Source organism: Bombina bombina, chromosome 1, assembly GCF_027579735.1.
Source record: "Bombina bombina isolate aBomBom1 chromosome 1, aBomBom1.pri, whole genome shotgun sequence".
Lineage (NCBI taxonomy): Eukaryota > Metazoa > Chordata > Amphibia > Anura > Bombinatoridae > Bombina > Bombina bombina.
In genome coordinates, this window is record NC_069499.1 from 293,131,870 (window position 1) to 293,159,798 (window position 27,929).

The window sequence follows — 27,929 nt, forward strand, 5'->3', positions numbered from 1 at the left end:
AGGTTTAGGGTGCAGAGACATAAGGTTGGGGTAGCTTGTTACATCGGTTGTAGTTGCAGCAGTGAGTCAGGCAGTTCATGTATTAGTTTGGTTAGGATGAGAGATGGTAAGCCTCTCTGAATAGGTGGGTTTTCAAGGAGCACCTGAAGCTAGACAAGGAGCGGGGTAGAGAGTTGCAGAGGACAGGAGCAGCACGTGCAAAGTCTTGGAGACTAATCATTTCTGTAAATGCTTCATTATATACAGTATATGTTTAGGGTCCCTTTAATTAACCCCTTAATGACCACAGCACTTTTCCATTTTCTGTCCGTTTGGGACCAAGGCTATTTTTACATTTTTGCGGTGTTTGTGTTTAGCTGTAATTTTCCTCTTACTCATATACTGTACCCACACATATTATATACCGTTTTTCTCGCCATTAAATGAACTTTCAAAATATACCATTATTTTCATTATATCTTATAATTTGCTATAAAAAGAAAGAGGAAAAAATGAAAAAAAACCCTCACTTTTTCTAACTTTGACCCCCAAAATCTGTTACACATCTACAACCACCAAAAAACACCCATGCTAAATAGTTTCTAAATTTTGTCCTAAGTTTAGAAATACCCGATGTTTACATGTTCTTTGCTTTTTTCGCAAGTTATAGGGCAATAAATACAAGTAGCACTTTGCCATTTCCAAGCCACTTTTTTTCAAAATTAGCGATAGTTACATTGTAACACTGATATCTGTCAGGAATCCCTGAATAACCTTTGACATTTTTTAGAAGACATCCCAAAGTATTGATCTAGGCCCATTTTGGTATATTTCATGCCACCATTTCACCGCCAAATGTGATCAAATAAAAAAAAAATTGTTCACTTTTTCACAATTTTTTTTCACAATTTTTTTCACAAACTAGGTTTCTCACTGAAATTATTTACAAACAATTTATGCAATTATAGCATAAATGGTTGTAAATTCTTCTCTGGGATCCCCTTTGTTCATAAATAGAAGACATATATATGGCTTTGGCTTTGCTTTTTGGTAATTAGATGGCTGCTAAATGCCACTGCGCACCACACGTGTATTATGCCCAGCAGTGAAGGGGTTAATTAGGGAGCTTCTAGCGTTAATTTTAACTGTAGTGTAGTAGACAATACCAAGTATTGATCTAGGCCCATTTTGGTATATTTCATGCCACCATTTCCCCGCCAAATGCGATCAAATTAAAACATTTTTTTAAATGTTTCACAATTTTAGGTTTCTCACTGAAATTATTTACAAACAGCTTGTGCAATTATGGCACACATGGTTGTAAATGCTTCTCTGGGATCCCCTTTCTTCAGAAATAGCAGACATATATGGCTTTGGCGTTGCTTTTTGGTAATTAGAATGCTGCTTAATGCCGCTGCGCATCACACGTGTATTATGAAGGGGTTAATTAGGTAGTTTTGTAGGGAGCTTGCAGGGTTAATTTTAGCTTTAGTGTAGAGATCAGCCTCTCACCCGACACATCCCACCCCTGATCCCTCCCAAACAGCTTCCTTCCCTCCCCCACCCCACAATTGTCCCCGCCATCTTAAGTACTGGCAGAAAGTCTGCCAGTACTAAAATAAAAGGTATCTTTGTTTTTTTTTTATTTTTTTAAGCATATTTACATATGCTGCTGTGTAGAATCCCCCCCCCCCCCCCCAACAGCTCTCTAACCCTCCCCCTCTGCCTTATTGGGGCCATCTTGGGCACTGGCAGCTGTCTGCCAGTACCCATTTTGCAGAAAAAAGTTTTTTTTATTTTTCACCCCGTTTTTTTCCGTAGTGTAGCTCCCCCCCCACAGACCAACCCAACACCCCCTGATTTATAATTTAATTATTTTTTTTCCCCACTATTCACTTAAAATTTTCTGTAGTGTAGCGGTTCCCAGCCGCTCCCTCCCTGTGCACGCGCCCTCGCCTCCCCATGCACGCCCCGGCTATCCCCGCCCACGATCCCGCCCCCTCCACATCACAATGCCCTTCGATGGCCGCCACCCGCCTCCCACACCGGCTCCCACCCAGCAACTATACCAGCCATCGATGTCCGGTGTAGAGAGGGCCACAGAGTGTGTCTCTCTGCATCGGATGGCTAAAAAAGGTTATTGCACGCGCCCTCGTCTCCCCATGCCCGCCCACGATCCCGCCCCCCTCCACATCACAAGGCCCATAGATGGCCGCCACCCGCCTCCCACACCGGCTCCCACCCAGCAACTATACCGGCCATCGATGTCCGGTGTAGAGAGGGCCACAGAGTGGCTCTCTGCATCGGATGGCTAAAAAAGGTTATTGCAGGATGCCTCGATATCGAGGCATCACTGCAATAACCGGAAAGCAGCTGGAAGTGAGCAGGATCACTTCCAGCTGCTTTCCAGACCGAGGACGTGCAGGGTACGTCCTCAGGGGTTAACTGTATGTGTTTTTTTTTTTTTTTTTGAGGACGTACCCTGCACGTCCTCCGTCATTAAGGGGTTAAAAGCTTACCCCAGATCTGATTGGTATCTTTGATTTGTGGATTGTGAATAGCTCATACCCACAAACCTTGCACTTGCCAATAAAAAGAGGCTAAAGCAGCCTTTAATCACACTTTGAATTGAATAGCACTGCATACAATTTAATTCCCTCTATTTTGTTTTAAAAACTGTGTGTGTTTGATCTCAAATAATCTTTGGGTTAAATTGCTCACTGGCTGATAAGGACCACAGCTCTAGTAATGGTGGACATAATCATTGTGTGTTTTGTATTTATATTTGTGGGTAAGTTTCTTAAAGGTACAATGTATTGTAAAACGTGTTTCCCATTAATAGGCTTGCAGTGACTGTTATGCAAGCCGAAGAGTATAAAATATATGTGAAATTGTTACTTTAGGTTTATTTTTGAATATGAACTAGCTGTTTTTGGTCTTTGAAACGACAACCCATTAAAATCAGTTGAGCTTGCAGTGATATAAATTTTACTAACATTATCACACTCTCTATACACAAAGCCTCCTTATGTAATGCACTGGGCTTGCTCCTTCTACATGTAATCTTTTCAAACTCTTCCATATTTTACGCAGGAGCAGCTTCTTCATCTGAGTGCAATCCGTATCCCTGGCATGTTCTGCTTATATGACTAACCGACTCACTGTACTATGTGCATGTGCTACAGGTCTAAGTTAGCTCAAGCTTTAAATCCAGTGCTAAAACACAGGAGCCTCAATAATACATTCTTTATTTTTAGATGTAACAAAAACTATGTTTAATGTTTCTTTTATAAGCATTATGTCTTTCACCCTGACTCTGTGGTTTTTGTGTGTTTTTTCCAGCCACAGAGGAGTGGAGGAGACAAATACTTTTCTGGGTAGTACATGAGAAGCTGGACTTTAAGGGAAAAATAAACTGCTGTAAAGAGGAGTCCATATATGTGCAGGTCTCACTGATTTTACACACTCAAATTTAAAATACCTACATGTAAGGCTGTTGATAGTAAATTATGTCTTGCTATCTAAATTAATCTGATACCTTTATTTTGTAGATTGCAGAAACTCTTACCTTACACTAAGCTACAAATAGTCTCCTGCACCTTTTCTAAATCATGCTGCAGGAGTGGCAAAATTAGTTTTATTTTAAATTTTAATATTGTTTCTGGCCACTTTGAAATGGCTGCCAATCTCCACCCACCAATGACATCACAATCTGGGCTGCATTTTGGCACTTTGCTGAATAGGTGGCAAATTCAGTTGGAAACTGAACAAGAATGTACTATTAGCACTCAACAAACCATTCTTGCTAAAATAATATATGTGAGAACAGCAAATATTTATCAGAAGTCGGGTTAAGGACGGATTAAAACTCAACTTTTATTCTGTTATAGTAAAAACAGGTGAACACAGAATGAAAAAAAATAACCTAAAAATTAAAAACACAGTAACGTGAAGTCCACTGGGCCTCAGGGATATATCAAAATTAGAGTAGCATATGGAGAAAACACTGAATCTCGGGGTCTCGGTCAGGACCCCAATGGTAAAGCAAATGTACAAGTAACCAGGGGAGTGATCTGTCCAGGAAGATACAGTCAAAGACGGGAGGATATATATATTCACTCAAAATGAGGTACACAATAACAAAATGCCAAGCAACAGATGAGAGTATACTCTGAGGGCCACACTCAAGGGTGCTAGAAGTGTGTTATATAAAGATCTAGGATTGTGCTACCAGGTTAAGAGTCCAGCATCCATTAATGGATCTAGCACCCTATCTTCTAAGTATGTCAGAGGTTAGGCTGGCTAATGTAGCGTCCAGCACCTAAGGTTTAATTACCTATACACAGATAAGCCTCTAGAGTGCTACGGTGTCCTGCACATAGATTATCAGAATAGCGTCTATTAATGACAAAAATATACTTGACTATATATGGTCCAGACGTATATGCATAATAAACAAATTTTGTGCAAGCAAGTGATTACTTCATATGAATGGTTAGGTGGTCATGTAGATGCATGGAGTAAATTTACGCCAGAAATAGTACTAAAGTGTCTTGAAAGAGAGCCAATATATTAATAAGTGGTCTTAGTGCACTCCACGAACTGTAATCCTGAAGTGTTTTCGAATTATACCATTAGATACAAGCACACATACTGTTATTTAGATTTTCTAATAATGCATTATAAAACAGTCTGATGCGATGGATTAGTAGAAATTCTATTAATATATATATAGCTGTGTTAGCTAAGAAGCAGGGTCAAATTATTATAGGAGTATGGATATAACCAGTTGGCAAAAGTAGCATAAATAGTCAGTGTGCTTTTACTTGTGTGCTGAGAAGCGCCAATTGTGAGCGCTACACTGTGGTCGGTAATTGAATGGTAACAAATACATCAAGGTTGAAACCCGCCCTGAGTTTCTCTTCACACTCCAATAGTAAGTTATTTAAACAGATGCTGTCATTTTAATATTGGCCACTGATTAATGTATCCAATTATTCTGTCTAAGAGTGGTACCTTCAGTATGTACCATATATTGGTAGTATTTTAGCCCTCCAAGGATACCAGGTGATATACTAGATAAGTACAGACATATTGTGTAATCGTTATGAGCTATACCATTTGTGAGCGCTGTGATGCGGTTACTTATTAAATGCTAATAGCGATAAATACATGTAGGCTATAACCCGTCCTGAGTTTCCCCTCACAATGCACTAATCAATAATTAAGTGGATATAATCTGTTGAATATTTAGCCACCAGTTAATGTATCCAATTGATATTTCTTAGAGCAGTACAATTTGTATGTACCATTTGTTGAAAGTATTATAACCATCTACAGGTACCGGGTATTGTACTAGATAGATACAAACATAAGGTATAATCATTTTACGTTATGCCTCATTAAGCTGTATGATTATTACCCGTTCAACATATTGCTGTTGTATCACCCCAACAGCGGGACAACCGATTTACAGTTTAAGTATACTATTGTGCTAAATACGGCAAGTAAAATACGATAGCCGTCAACAAAATAAATATCCAATTTTGTATTAAATATAGAACAACTCTATTAAGTATAATATATAGTTAGCCCAAGGACCGTTACTGCTAAATTAAAACAAACAGACCGAGACGGTTAAGTCTCTACTCCCCCTAACATGTTTCGCACTTGGCTTTTTCAAAGGTGGGGCGGCCGCCTAAAATCCAGACTATTATAGGCTGAAAAGTGGGATGTGTCGTTGTGTAAGATCACAGTCATAGGTGGACTGCATGCTCAACATTGATTGGTCAAGCAGAGGGGCACGGCTGTTCAGTAAATGAAAAGCCTAGTAAGGAATGTTGTCTTGACGACCTAACGTTAGTAAGTAATTTCAAGTAAAATGCGCAAAGATTTGTACTGTGCCATCGTCCTTGCAGGATACAAAAAATACTCCCCTTCCTAAAGCACAGAGCTGGTGTGAATGATGCAGGTCCGTGACTAATATAGAAAATAATAGATATAATAGAAAATAATACTGTGCTAGGAGTAGAATGTTGGAGCGATATTATAATTCCGAAGGACGACAGCTAATGTATGTAAAAATGATTCCTGCTTAGAAGTCAGGTGGGTGATTACACATATCCAAGTGTGTGTTTCGGATCATTAAGCATACGTAATCTATGTTTCTCCACCTTAACCCTATCAGCTAAAGGAATTTATACAGATGACACTGGATCATAGTTAATCGGGTGCAGTCCCAATCAACTAAACTGTGTGCAAGGGAAATAGAGAGAGAATAAATATCATCTACAGATATCGGCACCCAGGCCGTGGAAGAAAAACGTACAGAACAAATGTACATTAACAGGGAAATGTGTATCCATGAAAGGAAGGGTTTAATGTGATGGAGGGGAAAATGTAAAAATGTCAGGACATCAATTTGTGTCAAATGTGGCAACTATTCAATAAAAATAATAGAGAGTGGGGGAGTGAATGGGTGTATCTTTGACAATGTGCATGATCAAATGCACAAGAAAGGTGAGAAAAACCTAAAACATGAATCTCCAGACTGCTGATGGCAACCAGATATCAGTGAAGTAAATAATTACAGGGAGTGAATTCAACCAGGGGAGTGAAAGAGGATAAATTTGATATAAATGTGAAGGGGAGGCATAAAACATCAAAAACAATGTGAAAAATAAATCATGTGAGGGAATAACATTTATTCCAAACCCAATAAAGGAAAAAATGATTTTTTATAATTTTTTTGTGATAAGCGATGACCTCAATAGGTGACCCAATGTGTGAAGAAAAGATAACACACATCACACTTGTCTGTAATGTTGCTCAGTTAATTCATCTTAAAGTAATAATTATAATAAACAGTAATAATTGTTTTGTTCGTTCAACCCCTTGGGGTACACACAGTCTAATAGATAGATCCACCTGCATTCGGATCTCAGTAGGGCTTGTTTTAAATTGCCTCCACGGATGCCTAAAGAAACTTTTTCGATTCCTTGACATTTTAATAATTGAGAGTTAGATTCGTGGCATTGTAAAACATGAGCGGCTACTGATGTAATAGTTTTGCCATCTTCTAAATCTTTGCTCACATTTTTGATGTTCCGAATGTGTTCTTGGAGTCATTGGTGTAACTTAAAGCTCGTCATGCCAACATAAATTTTTGGACAAGAGCAATACAAGGCGTAAATTACGCTTTGAGTGGTGCAACTGATGTAATGTCTCATTCGATGATTTTTCCCAAATCTGTCTTGGATGTTGTTGACTTTTTTGATGTGCTTACAACTGGAACAAGATCCACATGGGAAGGAACCTGGAACCCTGGCAGTTTTGGTTTTGTGTACTTGAAAATGGCTAGCCAAAACTAAGCCTTTAATATTTTGGGTTCTACGATAACTGACTTTAACAGTCAGATCTTCATCAAGTTGGAGGATGGGCCAATGTTTATTGATGATTTCAGTTATTAAATGTACAGAAGGATTGTACATTAGTATCAATCTTGTTGTTGAATCTCTATTTTTGTAGGTCTTTTTTTAAAAATTTGTTTTAGTAAATCCGTACGGTCCGTATTGAGAGCTCTGGATCTCGCTTTTTTGATTCCACGCTTACTGTAACCTCTATCCAAAAGCCTTTTTTCCAGTTACTTGGCTTGTGATTTAAATAGCGTTAAATCGATGCAATTTCTCCTAATTCTGAGAAATTCTCCCACTGGTAAGGATTTAGTGGTACCTGGTGCATGTGCACTCGTTTTGTATAATAGACTGTTGGTCGCCGTAGGTTTTCTGTAGAGGTCAGTATGGATTTTACCTTCATCTTTGAAAATCGATAGATCCAGAAATTCAATGTTGGACTGGCTCATATTATAAGTTAATTTGATATTTAATGAGTTATCATTTAATTTTGCCAAGAAAGGTTTCCAGTTCAGTTTGGGTTCCTTCCCATAGGAACATGTCATCAATGTAACGAATCCAGAGGGGTATCTGGTTCGTGTCCTCAGTGCCTCTACATCTGTAGTCACCAGCCAAGTCTCTTTTCTGACGGAGATGTTGTCCAGTCGATGTAGCACGTCCATCGTGTCTTTTACAAAGGAAGGTAGGGCTTCAACAAATTCCTTCAGCCTGTAGTCCACATATTGGCTAGCATGTTCAGACAGACACTCATTGCCCGACACTATCGGTCTTCCCGGGGGGATGTCGATTTTTTTTTTATGAACTTTTGGGATAAAATGTTGCTACTTTCGGTTCCTTAAAGGGACATTCAACACTGCACACAACATTAATCTATGTTGAAAAACTATAAATAAAGATCAAGCTGCAACGTGCCCCCTTTCTCTTACTTCCTGCCTTCACTGTTGAATCGTCTACGATAACTTCAAAATTGGTGTCCTAATATGGCTGCTTAACTCCCCCCACCGTGACGTATAGAGCTTCTTCTTCAAACTAGATGCCAGTGATATCCCATCTCTCCTACTTCAATGCAAAGCGCGTTCACGGCCGTTAGCGCATGCGCGATACACTAGGAACACTAAAAGCGGAACCATAATAAGCCAATTTGTTTCAGTGCCGCTTATATTAAGCATAGTACTCTATTTCGTTCTATTAGGTAAAACCCGATCCGATATGCAGCGTCGCCCGCAAATGCCGGCGACGCTGACTTTTACGCTGGTTTGGTATCCTATATACGGCTTAACCTAGAAGTTACGCCCGTATATTTCTGCCGTCGCCCGTAGTTTTTTGGGCCATAGGCAGGTATACCAAACCCGCGCAGTTTGGTATCCAATATACAGCGTAAGGACTTACGTGGCGAAAATGGAGAAATCATACTCCATTTTCACCTCGCCACAAAAAGCAGCCGTAGTAAGCCTTCCGCTGTCTATTGGAGCCCCGTAACTCCCTAAACTACCTGCCAAATAAACCTAACGCATGCGCAATGTCTATCTACCTGTCAACCGCGATCCTCCGCCGCAATCCCTAATAAAATATTTAACCCCTAAACCGCCGCCCCCTACTTTAACTACCCCCTAATGTGATCCCCCTACACCGTCGCCAACTGTATTAAACTACCCCCTAAAGTGAGCCCCTTACACCGCCGCCATCTACCTTACCTACCCCCTAAAGTGATCTCCTACCCCGTCGCCATCTATTTTAAAATTATTAACCCCTAATTTAATCCCCCTACCCCGCCGCCACCTATATTAAATTATTTAACCCCTAAAATACTAAACTATCCCTACCCCTAAACCTAAGGCTAACCCTACAAATAGCCCTGAAAAGGGCTTTTTGCGTGGCATTACCCCAAACTAAACTGCTCTTTTGCAAGCCCTTAAAAGGGCTTTTTGCGGGGCATGCCCCAAAGAAAACTGCTCTTTTACCAGCCCTTAAAAGGGCTTTTGGCGGGGCTTTGTCACAAAGTAAACTGCTCTTTTGCCTACAATCTAAATCCCCCTACACCGCGGCCACCTATAATAAATGTATTAACCCCTAATCTAATCCCCCTACACCGCCGCCAGCTATATTAAACACCTTAACCCCTAATCTAATCCCCCTACACCGCCGCCAGCTATATTAACTATATTAACCCTAATTATATTAGGGTTAATATAGTTAATATAATTATTATATTATATATATTAACTATATTAATCCTAATTATATTAGGGTTAATATAGTTAATATCGTTATTATATATATATATATATATATATATATATATATATATATATATATATTAAGTATAATAACCCTATCTAACTCTAACATCCCTAACTAAACTCTTATTAAAATAAATCTAATATTAATATTATTAATGAAAATATTCCTATTTAAATCTAAATACTTACCTATAAAATAAACCCTAAGATAGCTACAATGTAATTAATAATTACATTGTAGCTATTTTAGGGTTTATATTTATTTTACAGGTAACTTGGTATTTATTTTAACTAGGTACAATAGCTATTAAATAGTTAATAACTATTTAATAGCTACCCAGTTAAAATAATTACCAATTTACCTGTAAAATAAATCCTAACCTAAGTTAGAAATACACCTACACTATCAATAAATGAAACTACAAATATCTAAACTAAAATACAATTAAATAAACTAAACTAAATTACAAAAAAAAACGAACACTAAATTACAAAAAATAAAAAAAAGATTACGAGATTTTTAAGCTAATTACACCTATTCTAAGCCCCCTAATAAAATAATAAAGCCCCCCAAAATAAAAAAAATTCCCTACCCTATTCTAAATTTAAAAAGTTCAAAGCTCTTTTACCTTACCAGCCCTTAAAAGGGCTTTTTGCGGGGCATGCCCCAAAGAAAACTGCTCTTTTGCCTGAAAAAAAAAACACAATACCACCCCCCAACATTACAACCCACCACGCACATACCCCTAATCTAACCCAAACCCCCCTTAAATAAACCTAACACTACCCCCTTGAAGATCTCCCTACCTTGTCTTCACCCAACCGGGCCAAACTCATCCGATCCGGGCGATGTCTTTATCCAAGCGGCAGCAAAGTCTTCTTCCATCCGGCTGCATCTTCCATCAAGCGGCATCTTCAATCTTCCCTCCGCCTACGCGGAGCATCCATCCCGGCCGACGACTGAACGACGAATGAGATACCTTTTAAATGACGTCATCCAAGATGGCGTCCGTCGAATTCCGATTGGCTGATAGGATTCTATCAGCCAATCGGAATTAAGGTAGAAAAATCTGATTGGCTGATTCAATCAGATTTTTCTACCTTAATTCTGATTGGCTGATAGAATCCTATCAGCCAATCGGAATTTGACGGACGCCATCTTGGATGACGTCATTTAAAGGTATCTCATTCGTCGTTCAGTCGTCGGCCGGGATGGATGCTCTGCGTAGGCGGAAGGAAGATTGAAGATGCCGCTTGATGGAAGAAGACTTTGCTGCCGCTTGGATAAAGACATCGCCCGGATTGGATGAAGAGTTCGGCTCGGTTGGGTGAAGACAAGGTAGGGAGATCTTCAGGGGGGTAGTGTTAGGTTTATTTAAGGGGGGTTTGGGTTAGATTAGGGGTATGTGGGGGGTGGTATTGTGTTTTTTTTTTTTTAGGCAAAAGAGCAGTTTTCTTTGGGGCATGCCCCGCAAAAAGCCCTTTTAAGGGCTGGTAAGGTAAAAGAGCTTTGAACTTTTTAAATTTAGAATAGGGTAGGGAATTTTTTTTATTTTGGGTGGCTTTATTATTTTATTAGGGGGCTTAGAATAGGTGTAATTAGCTTAAAAATCTTGTAAGCTTTTTTTTATTTTTTGTAATTTAGTGTTTTTTTTTTTTTTGTAATTTTAGTTTAGTTTATTTAATTGTATTTTAGTTTAGATATTTGTAGTTTCATTTATTGATAGTGTAGGTGTATTTGTAACTTAGGTTAGGATTTATTTTACAGGTAAATTGGTAATTATTTTAACTGGTAGCTATTAAATAGTTATTAACTATTTAATAGCTATTGTACCTAGTTAAAATAAATACCAAGTTACCTGTAAAATAAATATAAACCCTAAAATAGCTACAATGTAATTATTAATTACATTGTAGCTATCTTAGGGTTTATTTTATAGGTAAGTATTTAGATTTAAATAGGAATATTTTCATTAATAATATTAATATTAGATTTATTTTAATAAGAGTTTAGTTAGGGATGTTAGAGTTAGATAGGGTTATTATACTTAATATATATATAATATAATAACGATATTAACTATATTAACCCTAATATAATTAGGGTTAATATATATAATATAATAATTATATTAACTATATTAACCCTAATATAATTAGGGTTAATATAGTTAATATAGCTGGCGGCGGTGTAGGGGGATTAGATTAGGGGTTAATACATTTATTATAGGTGGCAGCGGTGTAGGGGGATTTAGATTGTAGGCAAAAGAGCAGTTTACTTTGTAACAAAGCCCCGCCAAAAGCCCTTTTAAGGGCTGGTAAAAGAGCAGTTTTCTTTGGGGCATGCCCCGCAAAAAGCCCTTTTAAGGGCTGGCAAAAGAGCAGTTTACTTTGGGGTAATGCCACGCAAAAAGCCCTTTTCAGGGCTATTTGTAGGGTTAGACTTAGGTTTAGTGGTAGGGATAGTTTAGTATTTTAGGGGTTAAATAATTTAATATAGGTGGCGGCGGGGTAGGGGGATTAAATTAGGGGTTAATAATTTTAAAATAGATGGCGGCGGGGTAGGAGCTCACTTTAGGGGGTAGGTAAGGTAGATGGCGGCGGTGTAAGGGGCTCACTTTAGGGGGTAGTTTAATATAGTTGGCGACGGTGTAGGAGGATCACATTAGGGGGTAGTTAATGTAGGGGGCGGCGGTTTAGAGGTTAAATATTTTATTAGGGATTGCGGCGGAGGATCGCGGTTGACAGGTAGACATTGCGCATGCGTTAGGTTTATTTGGCAGGTAGTTTAGGGAGTTACGGGGCTCCAATAGACAGCGGAAGGCTTACTACGGCTGCTTTTTGTGGCGAGGTGAAAATGGAGTATGATTTCTCCATTTTCGCCACGTAAGTCCTTACGCTGTATATTGGATACCAATCGGCGCGGGTTTGGTATACCTGCCTATGGCCCAAAAAACTACGGGCGACGGCAGAAATATACGGGCGTAACTTCTAGGTTACGCCGTATATAGGATACCAAACCAGCGCAAAATTCAGCGTCACCGGCATTTGCGGGCGACGCTGCATATCGGATCGGGTTTTACCTAATAGAACGAAATAGAGTACTATGCGTAATATAAGCGGAACGGAAACAACTTTGCTTATTATGGTTCCGCTTTTACTGTTCCTAGTGTATCGCGCATGCGCTAACGGCCGTGAGCGCGCTTGGATTTCAGTCCGAGGAATGGGCTATCATTGGCTGCTGGTTTGAAAAAGAAGCTGAATACGTCACGGTGGGGGGAGTTAGGAAGCCATGTTAGGACACCAATTTTGAAGTTATCGTAGACGATTCAACAGTGAAGGCAGGAAGTAAGAGAAAGGGGGCACGTTGCAGCTTGATCTTTATTTATAGTTTTTCAACATAGATTAATGTTGTGGGCAGTGTTGAATGTCCCTTTAACTGTGAGGAATTTGGTTTCAGCGGCATTGATTATACCCATGTCATGGGCTTCTTTAATGATTTTGTTGTAAATTTTGAGATATGTCTCACTAGGATTGTTGAACAGTTTTTGATAACACTGTTTGTTTTTTAGTTGTTTGTCAATCACAGCGCTCACAAATGGTATAGCTCATAACGATTACACAATATGTCTGTACTTATCTAGTATATCACCTGGTATCCTTGGAGGGCTAAAATACTACCAATATATGGTACATACTGAAGGTACCACTCTTAGACAGAATAATTGGATACATTAATCAGTGACCAATATTAAAATGACTGCATCCGTTTAAATAACTTACTGTTGGAGTGTGAAGGGAAACTCAGGGCGGGTTTCAACCTTGATGTATTTGTTACCATTAGCATTCAATTACCGACCGCAGTGTAGCGCTCACAATTGGCGCTTCTCAGCACACAAGTAAAAGCACACTGACTATTTATGCTACTTTTGTCAACTGGTTATATCCATACTCCTATAATAATTTGACCCTGCTTCTTAGCTAACACAGCTATATATTAATAGAATTTCTACTAATCCATCGCATCAGACTGTGTTTTATAATGCATTATTAGAAAATCTAAATAACAGTATGCGTGCTTGTATATGATTCACCCATTCTTAGTATTACGACAGTTGGTTGTGTACATCCTATATTGGATTACATTACTGAAGTATTAGAATAACGTCTGTGTATTAATGGTATAATTCGAATACACTTCAGGATTACAGTTTGTGGAGTGCACTTAGACCACTTATTAATATATTGGCTCTCTTTTCAAGACACTTTAGTACTATTTCTGGCGTAAATTTACTCCATGCATCTACATGACCACCTAACCATTCATATGAAGTAATCCCTGGCTTGCACAAAATTTGTTTATTATGCATATACGTCTGGACCATATATAGTCAAGTATATTTTTGTCATTAATAGACGCTATTCTTATTATCTATGTGCAGGACACCGTAGCACGCTAGAGGCTTATCTGTGTATAGGTAATTAAACCTTAGGTGCTGGATGCTACATTAGCCAGGCTAACCTCTGACATATTCAGAACACAGGGCGCTAGATCCATTAATGAATTTTGGATACCTTACCTGGCAGTACAATTCAAGATCTTTATATACACTATATATCTAAGCCCCACAAGTGTAGCCTTCTGAAAGTACACTCTCATTTGCTGTTTTGCACTGTGTTATTGTGACGTGCATCTTACTTATTTTGATAATCCATGAGCAGGACGTTGTAGTACTCCAGAGGCTTATCCGCTTATAGTCAATTTAACTTAGAGGCTGGACACCACATTAGCCAGCCTAACCTCTGACATACTTAGAAGATAGGGTGCTAGATCCATTAATGGATGCTGGACTCTTAACCTGGTAGCACAATCCTAGGTCTTTATATAACACACTTCTAGCACCCTTGAGTGTGGCCCTCAGAGTATACTCTAATCTGTTGCTTGGCATTTTGTTATTGTGTACCTCATTTTGAGTGAATATATATATCCTCCCGTCTTTGACTGTATCTTCCTGGACGGATCACTCCCCTGGTTACTTGTACATTTGCTTTACCATTGAGGTCCTGACCGAGACCCCGAGATTCAGTGTTTTCTCCATATGCTACTCTAATTTTGATATATCCCTGAGGCCCAGTGGACTTCACGTTACTGTGTGTCACGGATATCAGATGGCTAAGGCTACACCCCACCCCCCTACAACCTCACCCCTGTTTTTTCTCAGTGGTTTTGGGCTCCTCTGAGCAACCACCATCTCTGGAAGCTGTTTGTTTGCTTTGTGTTGGCTTGTTTTTGTGTTCAGAGAAAAGTTGGTGTATGACCAGGAAAACCCTTCTAGGCTGGCCGGGCTCCTGGAACTCCCGGTCGGCCGCCTTACAACGGACACCCGCCTAACCCCGGTCGGCCACAGGACAGCAGAACACCCGCTAACTTTAACCCAGGTCGCTCCAGCAACCATGTGCCCCAGATCTCCGCTCTTTTGGGGATTAGTAGCCCCTGGGGAGTAAAAGGGGTGGGGGAATTGCCGGAGGGGAGCTCCTTTGGGAACCGGGGGTTTTGGACACCCCTAACCCCATTATTTAATCGGATTGTAACTCCGGTCCCCAGTAATGAATCATGCTGATTTTTGGACCGTGAAATCTGTGGACCGGAAGCTTTAAAATGACACCCTGGAAGTGCCGCCGCTCCACCGGGATCACCCCGAAACCGCCGCCCATATGTATTGGGATTATGTGGGACTGTGGCTCCTATGGAGGTGCCGGGCTGTCTGGAGGGGCGGGAATGGCGGTAAAATAGTGGGATTGTCCAGGGTCTTATCAAGATGAGCTGACTGTATAAAAGGAATGTGTGTTTTCAATAAAATCAGTTTCTGTTAAACCTGAATGCTAGGCTGTCTAGTTATTTGGGTTTGCTCCAGCTAAAATCACTTTTCCTGGGCTACATAGCAGCCTGTTCCAGGCAGAGGAAGGACACTCTGACAGAGCTACCTAGTCTGGTAGCTGGAGTCTGCTACAGGGTGGGACCCTGAGTACTGGTGCTGTCGGGCATCAGGGGTGGCTACAGGCTGTGGTCACTTGCCAGCTACATAGCTGCTGTCGGCAGGAAGGAAGCAGGACCTGTTTGGCGGAGCTACCCAGTCGGGGTAGCCGGGGGTATCCGTCACATTGGCTGGCAGAGGTGGGATCTGCTTCTTCTACAAGGTTCCTGCTGACAGAGGAGACGTACCACAGTAGCCGGTAAATATGGAGGCAGAGTTCCTAGGGAGAGTACAAAAGATGCTGACTGGAACAAAGGATCCTTGTTCGGAACAAGACGTTCTGACATGGAGGAACCTTGCCCTCCAAGACCTTTGGTGGGAGGCTCTGCAAAAGGAGCAGGAAAATGGAAAGGTCCTCCCCACAAATGACACAAGATTCCGGGTACGGTGGACCGTGAGACTGCCTTTCCTGGGAGAACAGCCAAAGAAGGAATGGCTAGCTGTTCTACATAGACTGATCCAGCAATAGATGTGGGTGGAGGACGGCTATCGATTGTGGATTGTTTACAAAAAGGACAGAGGACCCACAGTTTGGGAGCGAGACAGACCAGGGTCTGGAGGATATCTCTGGGCTCCAAGAGGAACTGCTGGTTCTCTTGGAGGAGACCTGGCTGCTGGACAATCTGGATTTTATAATTGACCAGGAAGAGGCACTGGTCAAGGAATACAAAAGGCTGCTGGATCTCGCTAAGCAGCGTGCCAGGGGCATACAGATCTGGGGTGCAGCCCTCTGGGATTCATGGAGCTCGACTGTGGAGGAGTGGCAGCAAAGAGAAAGGGAACCAGGGCTGTTGGATCCTGATCAGCAGTCTGGCTCTGAGATTATAGACTTGGACAAGGGAGAGATGGATGTCGATAACTCTCCCCAGCAGCAGAATCCCTTCCTAGGAGCGGAGGTAGTAGTCCTCCCTCCCCGTAAGCCGAACCCCTTCCTGGGAGAGGAGACAGTCGGTCTCTCTCCCCAGCAACAGAGCCATCCCCTGGGAGCAGAGGTAGTCGTCCTCCCTCCCCGTAAACAGAACCCCTTCCTGGGAGAGGAGACAGTCGGTCTCTCTCCCCAGCGGCAGAGCCAGGAGCCGGGAGAGGAGACGGTCGGTCTCTCCCCAGCGGCAGAGCCATCCCCTGGGAGCGGAGGTAGTAGTCCTCCCTCCCCGTAAGCCGAACCTCTTCCTGGGAGAGGAGACAGTCAGTCTCTCTCCCCAGCAACAGAGCCATCTCCTGGGAGCGGAGGTAGTCGTCCCCTCTCCCCTTACATAGAAGCCCTTGCAGGCAGAGACGGGTATCGATATCTCTCCCCAGCGGCCGAACCCCTTCCTGGGAGAGGAGACGGCTCCGCTCTTTTGGGGATTAGTAGCCCCTGGGGAGTACAAGGGGTGGGGGAATTTCCGGAGGGGAGCTTCTTTGGGAACCGGGGGTTTTGGACACCCCTAACCCCATAACTTAATCGGACTGTAACTCCGGTCCCCAGTAAGGAATCATACGGATTGTTGGACTGTGAAATCTGGGGACCGGAAGCTTTAAAATGTCACCCTGGAAGTGCCGCCGCTCCACCGGGATCACCCCGAAACCACCACCCATATGTATTGGGATTATGTGGGACTGTGGCTCCTATGGAGGTGCTGGGCTGTCTGGAGGGGCGGGAATGGCGGGAAAATAGTGGGATTGTCCAGGGTCTTATCAAGATGAGCTGACTGTATAAAAGGAGTGTGTGTGTTTTTAATAAAATCAGTTCCTGTTAAACCTGAATGCTAGGCTGTCTAGTTATTTGGGTTTGCTCCAGCTAAAATCACTTTTCCTGGGCTACATAGCAGCCTGTTCCAGGCAGAGGAAGGACACTCTGACAGAGCTACCTAGTCTGGTAGCTGGAGTCTGTTACAGGGTGGGACCCTGAGTACTAGTGCTGTCAGGCATCAGGGGTGGCTACAGGCTGTGGTCACTTGCCAGCTACATAGCTGCAATCGGCAGGGAGGAAGCAGGACCCGTTTGGCGGAGCTACCCAGTCGGGGTAGCCGGGGGTATCAGTCACACTGTGTTTTTAATTTTTAGGTTATTTTTTTCATTCTGTGTTCACCTGTTTTTACTATAACTTAGAATAAAAGTTGAGTTTTAATCCGTCCTTAACCAGACTTCTGATATATATTTGCTGTTCTCACATATATTATTTTAGCAAGAATGGTTTGTTGAGTGCCAATAGTACATTCTTGTTCAGTTTCCAACTGAATTTGCCACTTGTTTCTCTCCTTTCCTATGTACAGCACCTGCCCTACTGCGTTCCATACCCTTTTACACAATACGCAGTTCAATTGTTTATAACAGTTTAGGGCAACAACCCTGGTAGTGCCATCGTTTTTTCCTTTTTTTTTTTTTTTCTTCAAAAAAACTTTGCTGAATAGCATTGACAGTCTGTTGAATCCAACTAGTGAGCCTTTTGTGATTGGAAGCCATATGCAGCCCAGATCTTGATGTCCTCAGTCGGCGGTGCTTGCTGGCCATTTTAAAGTTGCCATATTAAAGATTTTCATGCTTGGAGGGAAATTGTACTGCAGACTTCAAACGGGCTGAATTCACTGAATACTTAAAGAAAAAATGGCGGAACTCTCCAGCACTGTGATATCTTTGCCATTTCTGTATCTGAAGGAGAGACAAGCCTAGTGCAAAATGATATGACATGAGTTTTGTTACACTTGTTAACTTTTTGTTACATCCGGAGTATAGGCCGCACCCCTGATTTCAAGACCTACAGAAGGGGGGGAAAAAGTGCCTATGCACGGCCTATGCTCGGGAAAACAATACGGTATATACAAAATAGAATGTGCAAAGTTTAAATGTAACAAAACTTAAAGGGATATGATTCAGATAGAGCATGCAGTTTTAAGCAACTACATTTAGCCACCAATTAGCAAGCGCTACCCAGGTGCTGGCTTCTAAGCTTCCTGCTTTTCAAAAAGCATTCCTGCTTTTCCAAAAGATACCTAGAGAACAAAGAAAAAATAATAGGTGGAAAGTTGCTTAAAGTTGCATTCTCTATTCGAATCATGGGAGAAAACAAATGGGTTTCATATCCCTTTGATCTGAAGTGAAAAGTAATAAAAAATAGAATGCACAAAGTGTAAATGCATCAGAACTGTCAAGTAGTGCTTTATTGCGCTGGGCTTGTCTCTCCTTCACAGACAGAAATGCATGGAACGCCCTCTGGAGAAGTATAGCAAAATCTGCCTTTTAAGAATTTCACTAGGGATCTTGCAATTCTGGAGGATTATTTTAGATCATCTCACCTTAGCGGAAAGCGTAATGATTATCAGGCCTTTTTTAGAGTGGCCACACTTTGCGTTGTTTGCACTGCGTTGGAAAGGCTTGTCTCCTGGAAATTAGTCTTCTGGAACTAAGGCGAGCACAGTAGACGTAGGTGGTGACAGATTTGTACAAATGCTCCTTATAGCCCACCAGGTATTTATATGAACATGTACACAGCATTCACATAGCCTGGGGGGACATGGTTTTTACACAACCTTAATTACAGATTGGGCTTATTTGGGGCACTTCTACATTTTATGCAATTTTTGAGGTACTGTCTCTATAAATTTAGCCCTATTGGGTTTAGCTTCTGAAGCAGCTATTACTTCCTCCTCCTGCACTATTAAGCTTATTTAACTACACTTCTCACGCTGGGAAATCGGTGTTAGTGCACTTGGAAAGTGCTGGTGCAGTGGGGGTTAACATTTTGGCAAGCTTTGAGTGTACCTTCTGGCTTTTTCTTCTCTTTCTTCATCAGTAAAGTGTGGTAGACATTTTCACCTGTCAGGAGAAGTGTTTATAGATTGATTCTAACCCTTTAAGCTCAATTATGTCTTGAGTGGCTCAAAATAAACTAGTCTAAAGACACACACAAGCTGTGCAGACTTGTCATATGACACAATAAAACAATGGTACCAACCTCAAATTCTAATGTCTTTAATGGCTCAAAATAATACTTTTTAAAGACGGAACAACACTACAGCCTAAGTGCTTCAAAAAGCAATGTTTTACAGACACAAACAAGATTTAATGCATAATATAACACCTTGTGTTTTTTTTATTATTAAGTATAGAATGTATACCCCTCAAACAAGTTGAAGCCACTTTTGGACCTCTAAAAATATTAGGAGAAATTATATTTATATTGAAAAGAAAAACTTCTCCCATGAACATATTAAAATATATAGCCCCAAGAGAAAAAATAGCATCCGCTCTTGTAGTATCACTAGAAAATTGGAATTGCAGGAGAGGATTATTTGTAAAACCTCTCTTTGGTCCTGATACTATAATAAACAGCTGTCTTATAAAATAAGTAGACGTCTGCTAATCCTTAGTTTACAACTCTAGAGAGGTACTTAGTACTGACTGTTATTATGGTAGGGGCAAAAGTAGAGCACCTTATCTTATACTAATATAAAACCTATACAATAACAAACGAGAAATATAGTATTTCCCCCCTGAATCCTATTGTACATTAAGGAAATAATGGTAAAAAGTAAAGTGATCTGTATAGATGGTTGTGCAAAAAAAATGTGTGTATATATAAGGCTAAATACCCAACAACTTCAAACATTCGGAGTGGCTCTTGAGAGCAAGGTAATAGGTTGGTAAAGACCCTATTAATCACTACAGAGAAATATCAAAACTAAATCTTGTAAGCACATATTACTTATAGGGCAGACTAAAGAGGAAGGACTCAAACTCTGAGCTCCCAGATTCTCGCTGTAGAAGAAAACAATGAACAATAAGTTGGAATAAAAATTGACAGCAAGATACCCTGGCTGCAGACAACAGGACATTACTATTACGTGAAGTTGTGAAACTCTTGCATAATCTATTTACACATGTATCATAAGAACTATTAACTTGCTCTAGGCAAGAAGCCTCAGCCAGCGTAACCAAGGAGTAGATTCCTTAGGGAAAACAAAATTAGCGCAATCCGACAGAGATATATATATATATATATATATATATATATATATATATCTATATCTCTCTGTCGGATTGCGCTAATTTCACCCAACAGAAAGTGTCTCCAGCCTAAGAACCCATGATCATAGATCACATACTACCTCTGGCTAGGGGAGGTGACAGAGGCAGAGCTCTACTCCAGTGCGAGACAAAATGGATTTATATCTTAGAAACAGTGGAACCTAAGGGTCTCAACATACAATTGGATTATGGCCCCTTCATAGGATGATCACTGATATCATATGTGACTGGCATCATTGTGCTGCTTTTATTCCATCTATACCCAGACGTGTCTTTCATTCAATCTAACTGGTCCTAGTGATCTAACTTCTTTGTGCAGGTTTGCACCTTGCGCATACATATACTGTTTCTACCATCCTAACCGGTATCGTCACTACATTTTTTGAAATGCACATTTACACCGGACTGGATGGACCGTGTTCATTGTGTACAGTGAATTTTTAACATCGGTTAGTATCGCTGCAGCCTTACACAGAGACGCTCAAGCATTGTCGCTAACAGGCAATTAAGCTACATGGAGGGTATTTAAGGCTGCAGCTGCATCATGTTTTTAACTTGTTTTCTGGATGTCAGGCTATGCGATCTACCTGATGAACTGCTGATCCATTTGATAAAGGTGCCAGTCAGGCACCGAAAACGTCATGGGACCTTTTTATCATTGAAATTCTACAATAAATGCTAAGTTTTACTACAAATCCAGTTAGTGCTGTCTTATTACTGGAATATATATATATATATATATATATATATATATATATATATATATATATATATATATATATATATATATATAGCTCCACTGCCTGCTAATAAGAAAATATACTAAAAATAAAAAATACTAGTCTGGGTAAGACAATATTTCAGCTACTTGTTCTGCACAGATCACATCAGTGTCTCAAACCTGTGGGTCTGCATTTACAACATGACGCACAAGGTACAGTAGCTCAATAAGCAACCAAGTAGAATTACCCTTCATATAGATCAAATAGTGCAAGATGAATATCTTAGGGAGGGAAACCTTTACACATGGTTGTCAGGCTATCCACTACAAAGTAAGTGCTGCTTTAACTATTGAGGGCTAATGAATCTATCAAATTTTTTATACTAACATTGTCAATAAAGCTATTATATGTTAATCACTCTAGGGCATAATAAAAATACATACAACCAAGATCTTGCTAGGAATACTGAGATGAACTTTGTTACAAAATTTAGCTCAGACAGCAAAGAAAAATAAGAGCAAACGTCCTTTTTCTAATGACTAGTAGGGCGAGTCTTCAAGTATAAACTCATGTTTATCGTACTCCGCTTCTTCCAATTGTTATTTGTAGAGTGCCAACAGATTCCGCAGCGCTAGATTCCAATTGCCTCTGATCAATATTGGCAGTTCCTCAATCCAAAAAAATAAAACTGTCTTATCCAACAAATTGTGCTTTATTATCATGCAGAAAAACACATTTGCATCCATTGTCTTGGTAAGGTGGTAGGTGTCTAAAGTAAATGAGTAGTTAATCCTGTCTTCTTTAGACCTTTTTTGATCAGTGCTGCACTAGAAGCCTGACACACAGGAAAATCCAGGCATCTGAGATCTGTTGTGGTTGAGAAATTGACCGGGGTATGTGTAGCTGTTGTTGGATTTTGGATATCCGGATGTTTCCCCCACCTCACATAAACTGTCAGGCAGAGAAGATGTTGGTAACTCGGGGCATATCTTGTTTAGTGATTCCCCAGTTTTGCTCTGATTCTCCCTTGTCACCAGTCACCCTCTCGATTACTTCACTGAACCTCTGCTCTATATTTGATTTAATGAGCCTATAAGAGTTGCATCATCTTTGACTCCCACACGTCAACCTCCATCTTTGTCGTCACCAAATGAAGCTTGGGTCGTTATATCAGCAGTTTATATCGGCATTAAGATTCCACTGTACTAGGATCTATCAAATAATTTGAGGCAGTATCATCGTATTGTGATAGAGAGCACAAAGCTTACTCTGCTAACCAGGTTTCACGGGGGGGGGCACCAAAAGCGATCCAGCCTAGGAAGTTCCATGAGCAAAAATCTTACTGTAAATCCAACCAGCAAAATATGCGCCAATTTTATAAGGTTTACTGCCACACTAGATGTCTGAAGATAAAGGATTACATAGTGAAATGTATATCCTGCAGCCGGTGCTCCTAGTTTAGTGGCCATCTTCGGGCATAGCCCGGACACCCCCCTCTCATATACTTAATAACAGGGCTGCAACATATTTTGTACAGTTTACCTAACTGTACTTCCTATCAAGGGACTCTTTAATACATGGTGCCTTACTTATATTCTGACATATTACTCCTAGGGGTTAATTATTTGCCATTTTACTGTTTAATCTTTGTTTGCTACCTTCTGATATGCCAGCAGTTTTTCCTTACTGTAAACCATATGTTCTAATTGGGAGCAAATGTGATGGGAGATCTGTCATTTAACACTTTCCAATCCCTGTTTACACTCTAAGGATTGTTCGCTCTGTCCCCTTGCTCAGCTTTACTCTTCTTGTGCAGGAGCCAAGGCTTATTCTAGTCAGGGATCTCCAGCATTTTTTTATTCCCAGACTTTTTAGGGGTCTGCAATGCCCAGGTGTTGTGAGGGCACTAGAATTTTATGTGGAGGCCACACAAAAGTTTAGACTTTCTTCTTGTTTATCAATTGTCTGGACCTCTCAAGCAACATAAAGCTACAGCTGTTAATTTAGACTCTTGGCCCAAAGCTTTAATTTGCAAGGCATGTTTGACTGTGGGCAAGACTTCCCCTGATTGTATTACTGCTCATTCTACTAGGGCAGTAGATACTTCTTGGACTTTTCATTATGAAGCTTCTATATATATATATATATATATATATATATATATATATATATATATATATATATATATATATATATATATATATATATATATATATATATATATATATATATATATATATATATATATATATATATATATATATATATATATATATCTATATATGCTTTTTTGTTATTGGCTTACCAGATGTGTTCAGCTTGTTCTCAGTAGTGCATTTATGCTCCTTCAACAAATGATACCATGAGAATGAAGCAAAGTTGATACTAGAAATAAATTGGAAAGTTTAAAATTGTATGCTCTAACTGAATAGTGAAATAAATATTTCAGTTTTATATCCCTTTAAGTAAAAACACTTTTTATTGTATATTATTTATTTTATTATTGATGGCGCTGATTTACCAATACAAAGATCTAATAGGTTTTTAGTAAAACTTTCCCCTGTGTTATGATAAAGCGTCATATACAGACTTTGATAAAAAAAATGTATGTGATGTAAAGTGTTTCAAGTAGTTTAATTTAAATCTGTGAAGTAAGATCCTGAAATATTGTAATTGTAGTGGTTCTTGTAGACTAAATTTTACTAGAAAAATTAAACTTAATTCTGCTGTGGAGTCTTCTTTTACAATACATAATAAAGAATAAAGTTGTGTTCTTTACATTTGTCATTTTCTTTTGTTGCTCAATTAACTTTTTCACAGTATGCAGATTTAATGATACCCAGAATTGTGGCATAAAATAATCAACATTAGGATTTAATTGTCTATTGTAAAATACAGTATTGAAAACCTAAACACACTACAGGGAGTGCAGAATTATTAGGCAAATGAGTATTTTGACCACATCATCCTCTTTATGCATGTTGTCTTACTCCAAGCTGTATAGGCTCGAAAGCCTACTACCAATTAAGCATATTAGGTGATGTGCATCTCTGTAATGAGAAGGGGTGTGGTCTAATGACATCAACACCCTATATCAGGTGTGCATAATTATTAGGCAACTTCCTTTCCTTTGGCAAAATGGTTCAAAAGAAGGACTTGACAGGCTCAGAAAAGTCAAAAATAGTGAGATATCTTGCAGAGGGATGCAGCACTCTTAAAATTGCAAAGCTTCTGAAGCGTGATCATCGAACAATCAGGCGTTTCATTCAAAATAGTCAACAGGGTCGCAAGAAGCGTGTGGAAAAACCAAGGCGCAAAATAACTGCCCATGAACTGAGAAAAGTCAAGCGTGCAGCTGCCAAGATGCCACTTGCCACCAGTTTGGCCATATTTCAGAGTTGCAACATCACTGGAGTGCCCAAAAGCACAAGGTGTGCAATACTCAGAGACATGGCCAAGGTAAGAAAGGCTGAAAGACGACCACCACTGAACAAGACACACAAGCTGAAACGTCAAGACTGGGCCAAGAAATATCTCAAGACTGATTTTTCTAAGGTTTTATGGACTGATGAAATGAGAGTGAGTCTTGATGGGCCAGATGGATGGGCCCGTGGCTGGATTGGTAAAGGGCAGAGAGCTCCAGTCCAACTCAGACGCCAGCAAGGTGGAGGTGGAGTACTGGTTTGGGCTGGTATCATCAAAGATGAGCTTGTGGGGCCTTTTCGGGTTGAGGATGGAGTCAAGCTCAACTCCCAGTCCTACTGCCAGTTTCTGGAAGACACCTTCTTCAAGCAGTGGTACAGGAAGAAGTCTGCATCCTTCAAGAAAAACATGATTTTCATGCAGGACAATGCTCCATCACACGCGTCCAAGTACTCCACAGCGTGGCTGGCAAGAAAGGGTATAAAAGAAGAAAATCTAATGACATGGCCTCCTTGTTCACCTGATCTGAAGCCCATTGAGAACCTGTGGTCCATCATCAAATGTGAGCTTTACAAGGAGGGAAAACAGTACACCTCTCTGAACAGTGTCTGGGAGGCTGTGGTTGCTGCTGCACGCAATGTTGATGGTGAACAGCTCAAAACACTGACAGAATCCATGGATGGCAGGCTTTTGAGTGTCCTTGCAAAGAAAGGTGGCTATATTGGTCACTGATTTGTTTTTGTTTTGTTTTTGAATGTCAGAAATGTATATTTGTGAATGTTGAGATGTTATATTGGTTTCACTGGTAAAAATAAATAATTGAAATGGGTATATATTTGTTTTTTGTTAAGTTGCCTAATAATTATGCACAGTAATAGTCACCTGCACACACAGATATCCCCCTAAAATAGCTATAACTAAAAACAAACTAAAAACTACTTCCAAAACTATTCAGCTTTGATATTAATGGTTTTTTTGGGTTCATTGAGAACATGGTTGTTGTTCAATAATAAAATTAATCCTCAGAAATACAACTTGCCTAATAATTCTGCACTCCCTGTATAGTAGTCTTGCACATAAATATTTGGTGCATTCAGTTCAGTCTTAGACTCTGCTATGCCTTTTGATGTTTAATTGAAAATGTTCGATGTAGGGCTGCAACAACTAATCGGTAAGATTGATCATAAAAATAGTTGTCAAAGAATCTCATTATCAATTAGGTGGTCAGCAATTAGTTGGTTAATTGCACAGCACTAGCTGCTTCAATCTGAACTCCTGCACATGGTATTGTGCAAACATTTTTTTTTATTATTTTTTTTTTCTATCCGATTAATCGGATAGAAAAAAAGATTAAAAAAAATAAATAAATTAAAACATTTTTTCACAATCTTAGCTGCAGTAGATCATCAGATTAAAGCAGCTGGTGCTGTGCAACTGACCAACTAATCGCTGACCACCTAATTGATAATGAGATTTGTTGACAACTATTTTTATGATCAAACTTACCAATTAGTTGTTGCAGCCCTAGTTCGATGTTGGTGGTGATGTGTTGCCATTCAGAAGCTGATTTGTATTGGTCCTTGAAATATAATTTGAGTGACATGTTCTTATGCTAAAAGTTTCTGTAAAATCACCTTTCAGAAAAGATGACTTTTTCAGAAGTTTTTTTTTTCTTGCAGGGTCTTTTCTGAAGCATGAACATTGAAGACAAACTAGAAGTCATATTTCTTAAATGCAGCAGCACAAGCGATATGCTGTCTTCCAGGTGCCTGGCAGGGATGGATGGAGCTGACCAGCCCTGCCCAACAGTGTCTACAGCAGACACTGCCTTAGTGGAAAGGGTTTTACACCATCAGAATATCCTTGGAAGTCAGGGGGTCTTGCAGGGACGAGAGGAGATGATGTCACAGCATGACCTGATGGTGCAAGAAGAAACCGTGAAAAATGATGAAGAGGAGATGGACTCTCAGGAAAGGCTACTGCCACAGGCACTACAGTATACAGTCAGTATTGATAGAGCATTTATTCATCCACAGCTCTCTTTCAAAAATATATATAATTCCATTGTAGATCAAACACACTCCAACCTGGTACATCCACTGGGGTACTTTTAACACTTTTTAACACATATGTGAATGTTTTCAGGTTTGCCCCGTCCTCGGTCATACAAAAAATTAAAAACATTTACCAATATACAGTTGTGCTCATAAGTTTACATACCCTGGCAGAATTTGATTTCTTGGCCATTTTTCTGAGAATATGAATGATAACACAAACTTTTCTTTCACTCATGGTTAGTGTTTAGCTGAAGCCATTTATTATCAATCAACTGTGTATAATCTTTTTTTAAATCATAATGACAACAGAAACTACCCAAATGACCCTGATCAAAAGTTTACATACCCTGGTGATTTTGGCCTGATAACATGCATACAAGTTGACACAAAGGGGTTTGAATGGCTATTAAAGGTAACCATCCTCAACTGTGATCTGTTTGCTTTTAATTAGTGTGTGTGTATAAAAGGTCAATGAGTTTCTGGACTCCTGACAGACCCTTGCATCTTTCATCCAGTGCTGCGCTGACGTTTCTGGATTCTGAGTCATGCGGAAAGAATTGTCAAAGGATCTGCGGGAACAGGTAGCTGAACTGTATAAAACGGGAAAGGGATATAAAAAGATATTCAAGGAATTGAAAATGCCAATCGGCAGTGTTCAAACTCTAATCAAGAAGTGGAAAATGAGGGGTTCTGTTGAAACCAAACCACGGTCAGGTAGACCAACTAATATTTCAGCCACAACTACCAGGAAAATTGTTCAGGATGTAAAGAAAACCCCACAAATAACTAAAGATGAAATACAGGACTCTCTCTGAAAAAATGTGGTATGGCTTTTTCAAGATGCACATTAAGGAGGCACTTGAAGATAGATGGGCTGCATGGTCGAGTCGCCAGAAGAAAGCCATTACTACGCAAATGCCACAAAGTATTCCGCTTACAATACGCCAAACAGCACAGAGACAAGCCTCAAACCTTTTGGCACAAAGTCATTTGGAGTGAAGAGACCAAAATTTTACTTTTTGGCTACAACCATACACGCTACATTTGGAGAGGA

General features: G+C 40.0%; 1 protein-coding gene across 5 annotated transcripts in view; it reads left to right on the forward strand.

Annotated features, from left to right (window-relative positions):
* The window catches only part of ZNF148 (zinc finger protein 148), a 202,085-nt gene that overhangs the window by 10,600 nt on the left and 163,556 nt on the right, over positions 1–27,929 (forward strand). For 2 of the 5 annotated variants that reach the window (XM_053698056.1, XM_053698055.1), the window contains exons 1-2: positions 3,327–3,425; positions 26,498–26,821. In XM_053698056.1, coding sequence (XP_053554031.1) covers positions 26,513–26,821 — 309 coding nt within the window. In that variant the 5' untranslated portion in view covers positions 3,327–3,425; positions 26,498–26,512. Of the gene's footprint in view, positions 1–3,326; positions 3,426–26,497; positions 26,822–27,929 lie in introns of those variants that run through there. The other 3 variants (XM_053698052.1, XM_053698053.1, XM_053698051.1) reach the window with 2 other exon arrangements.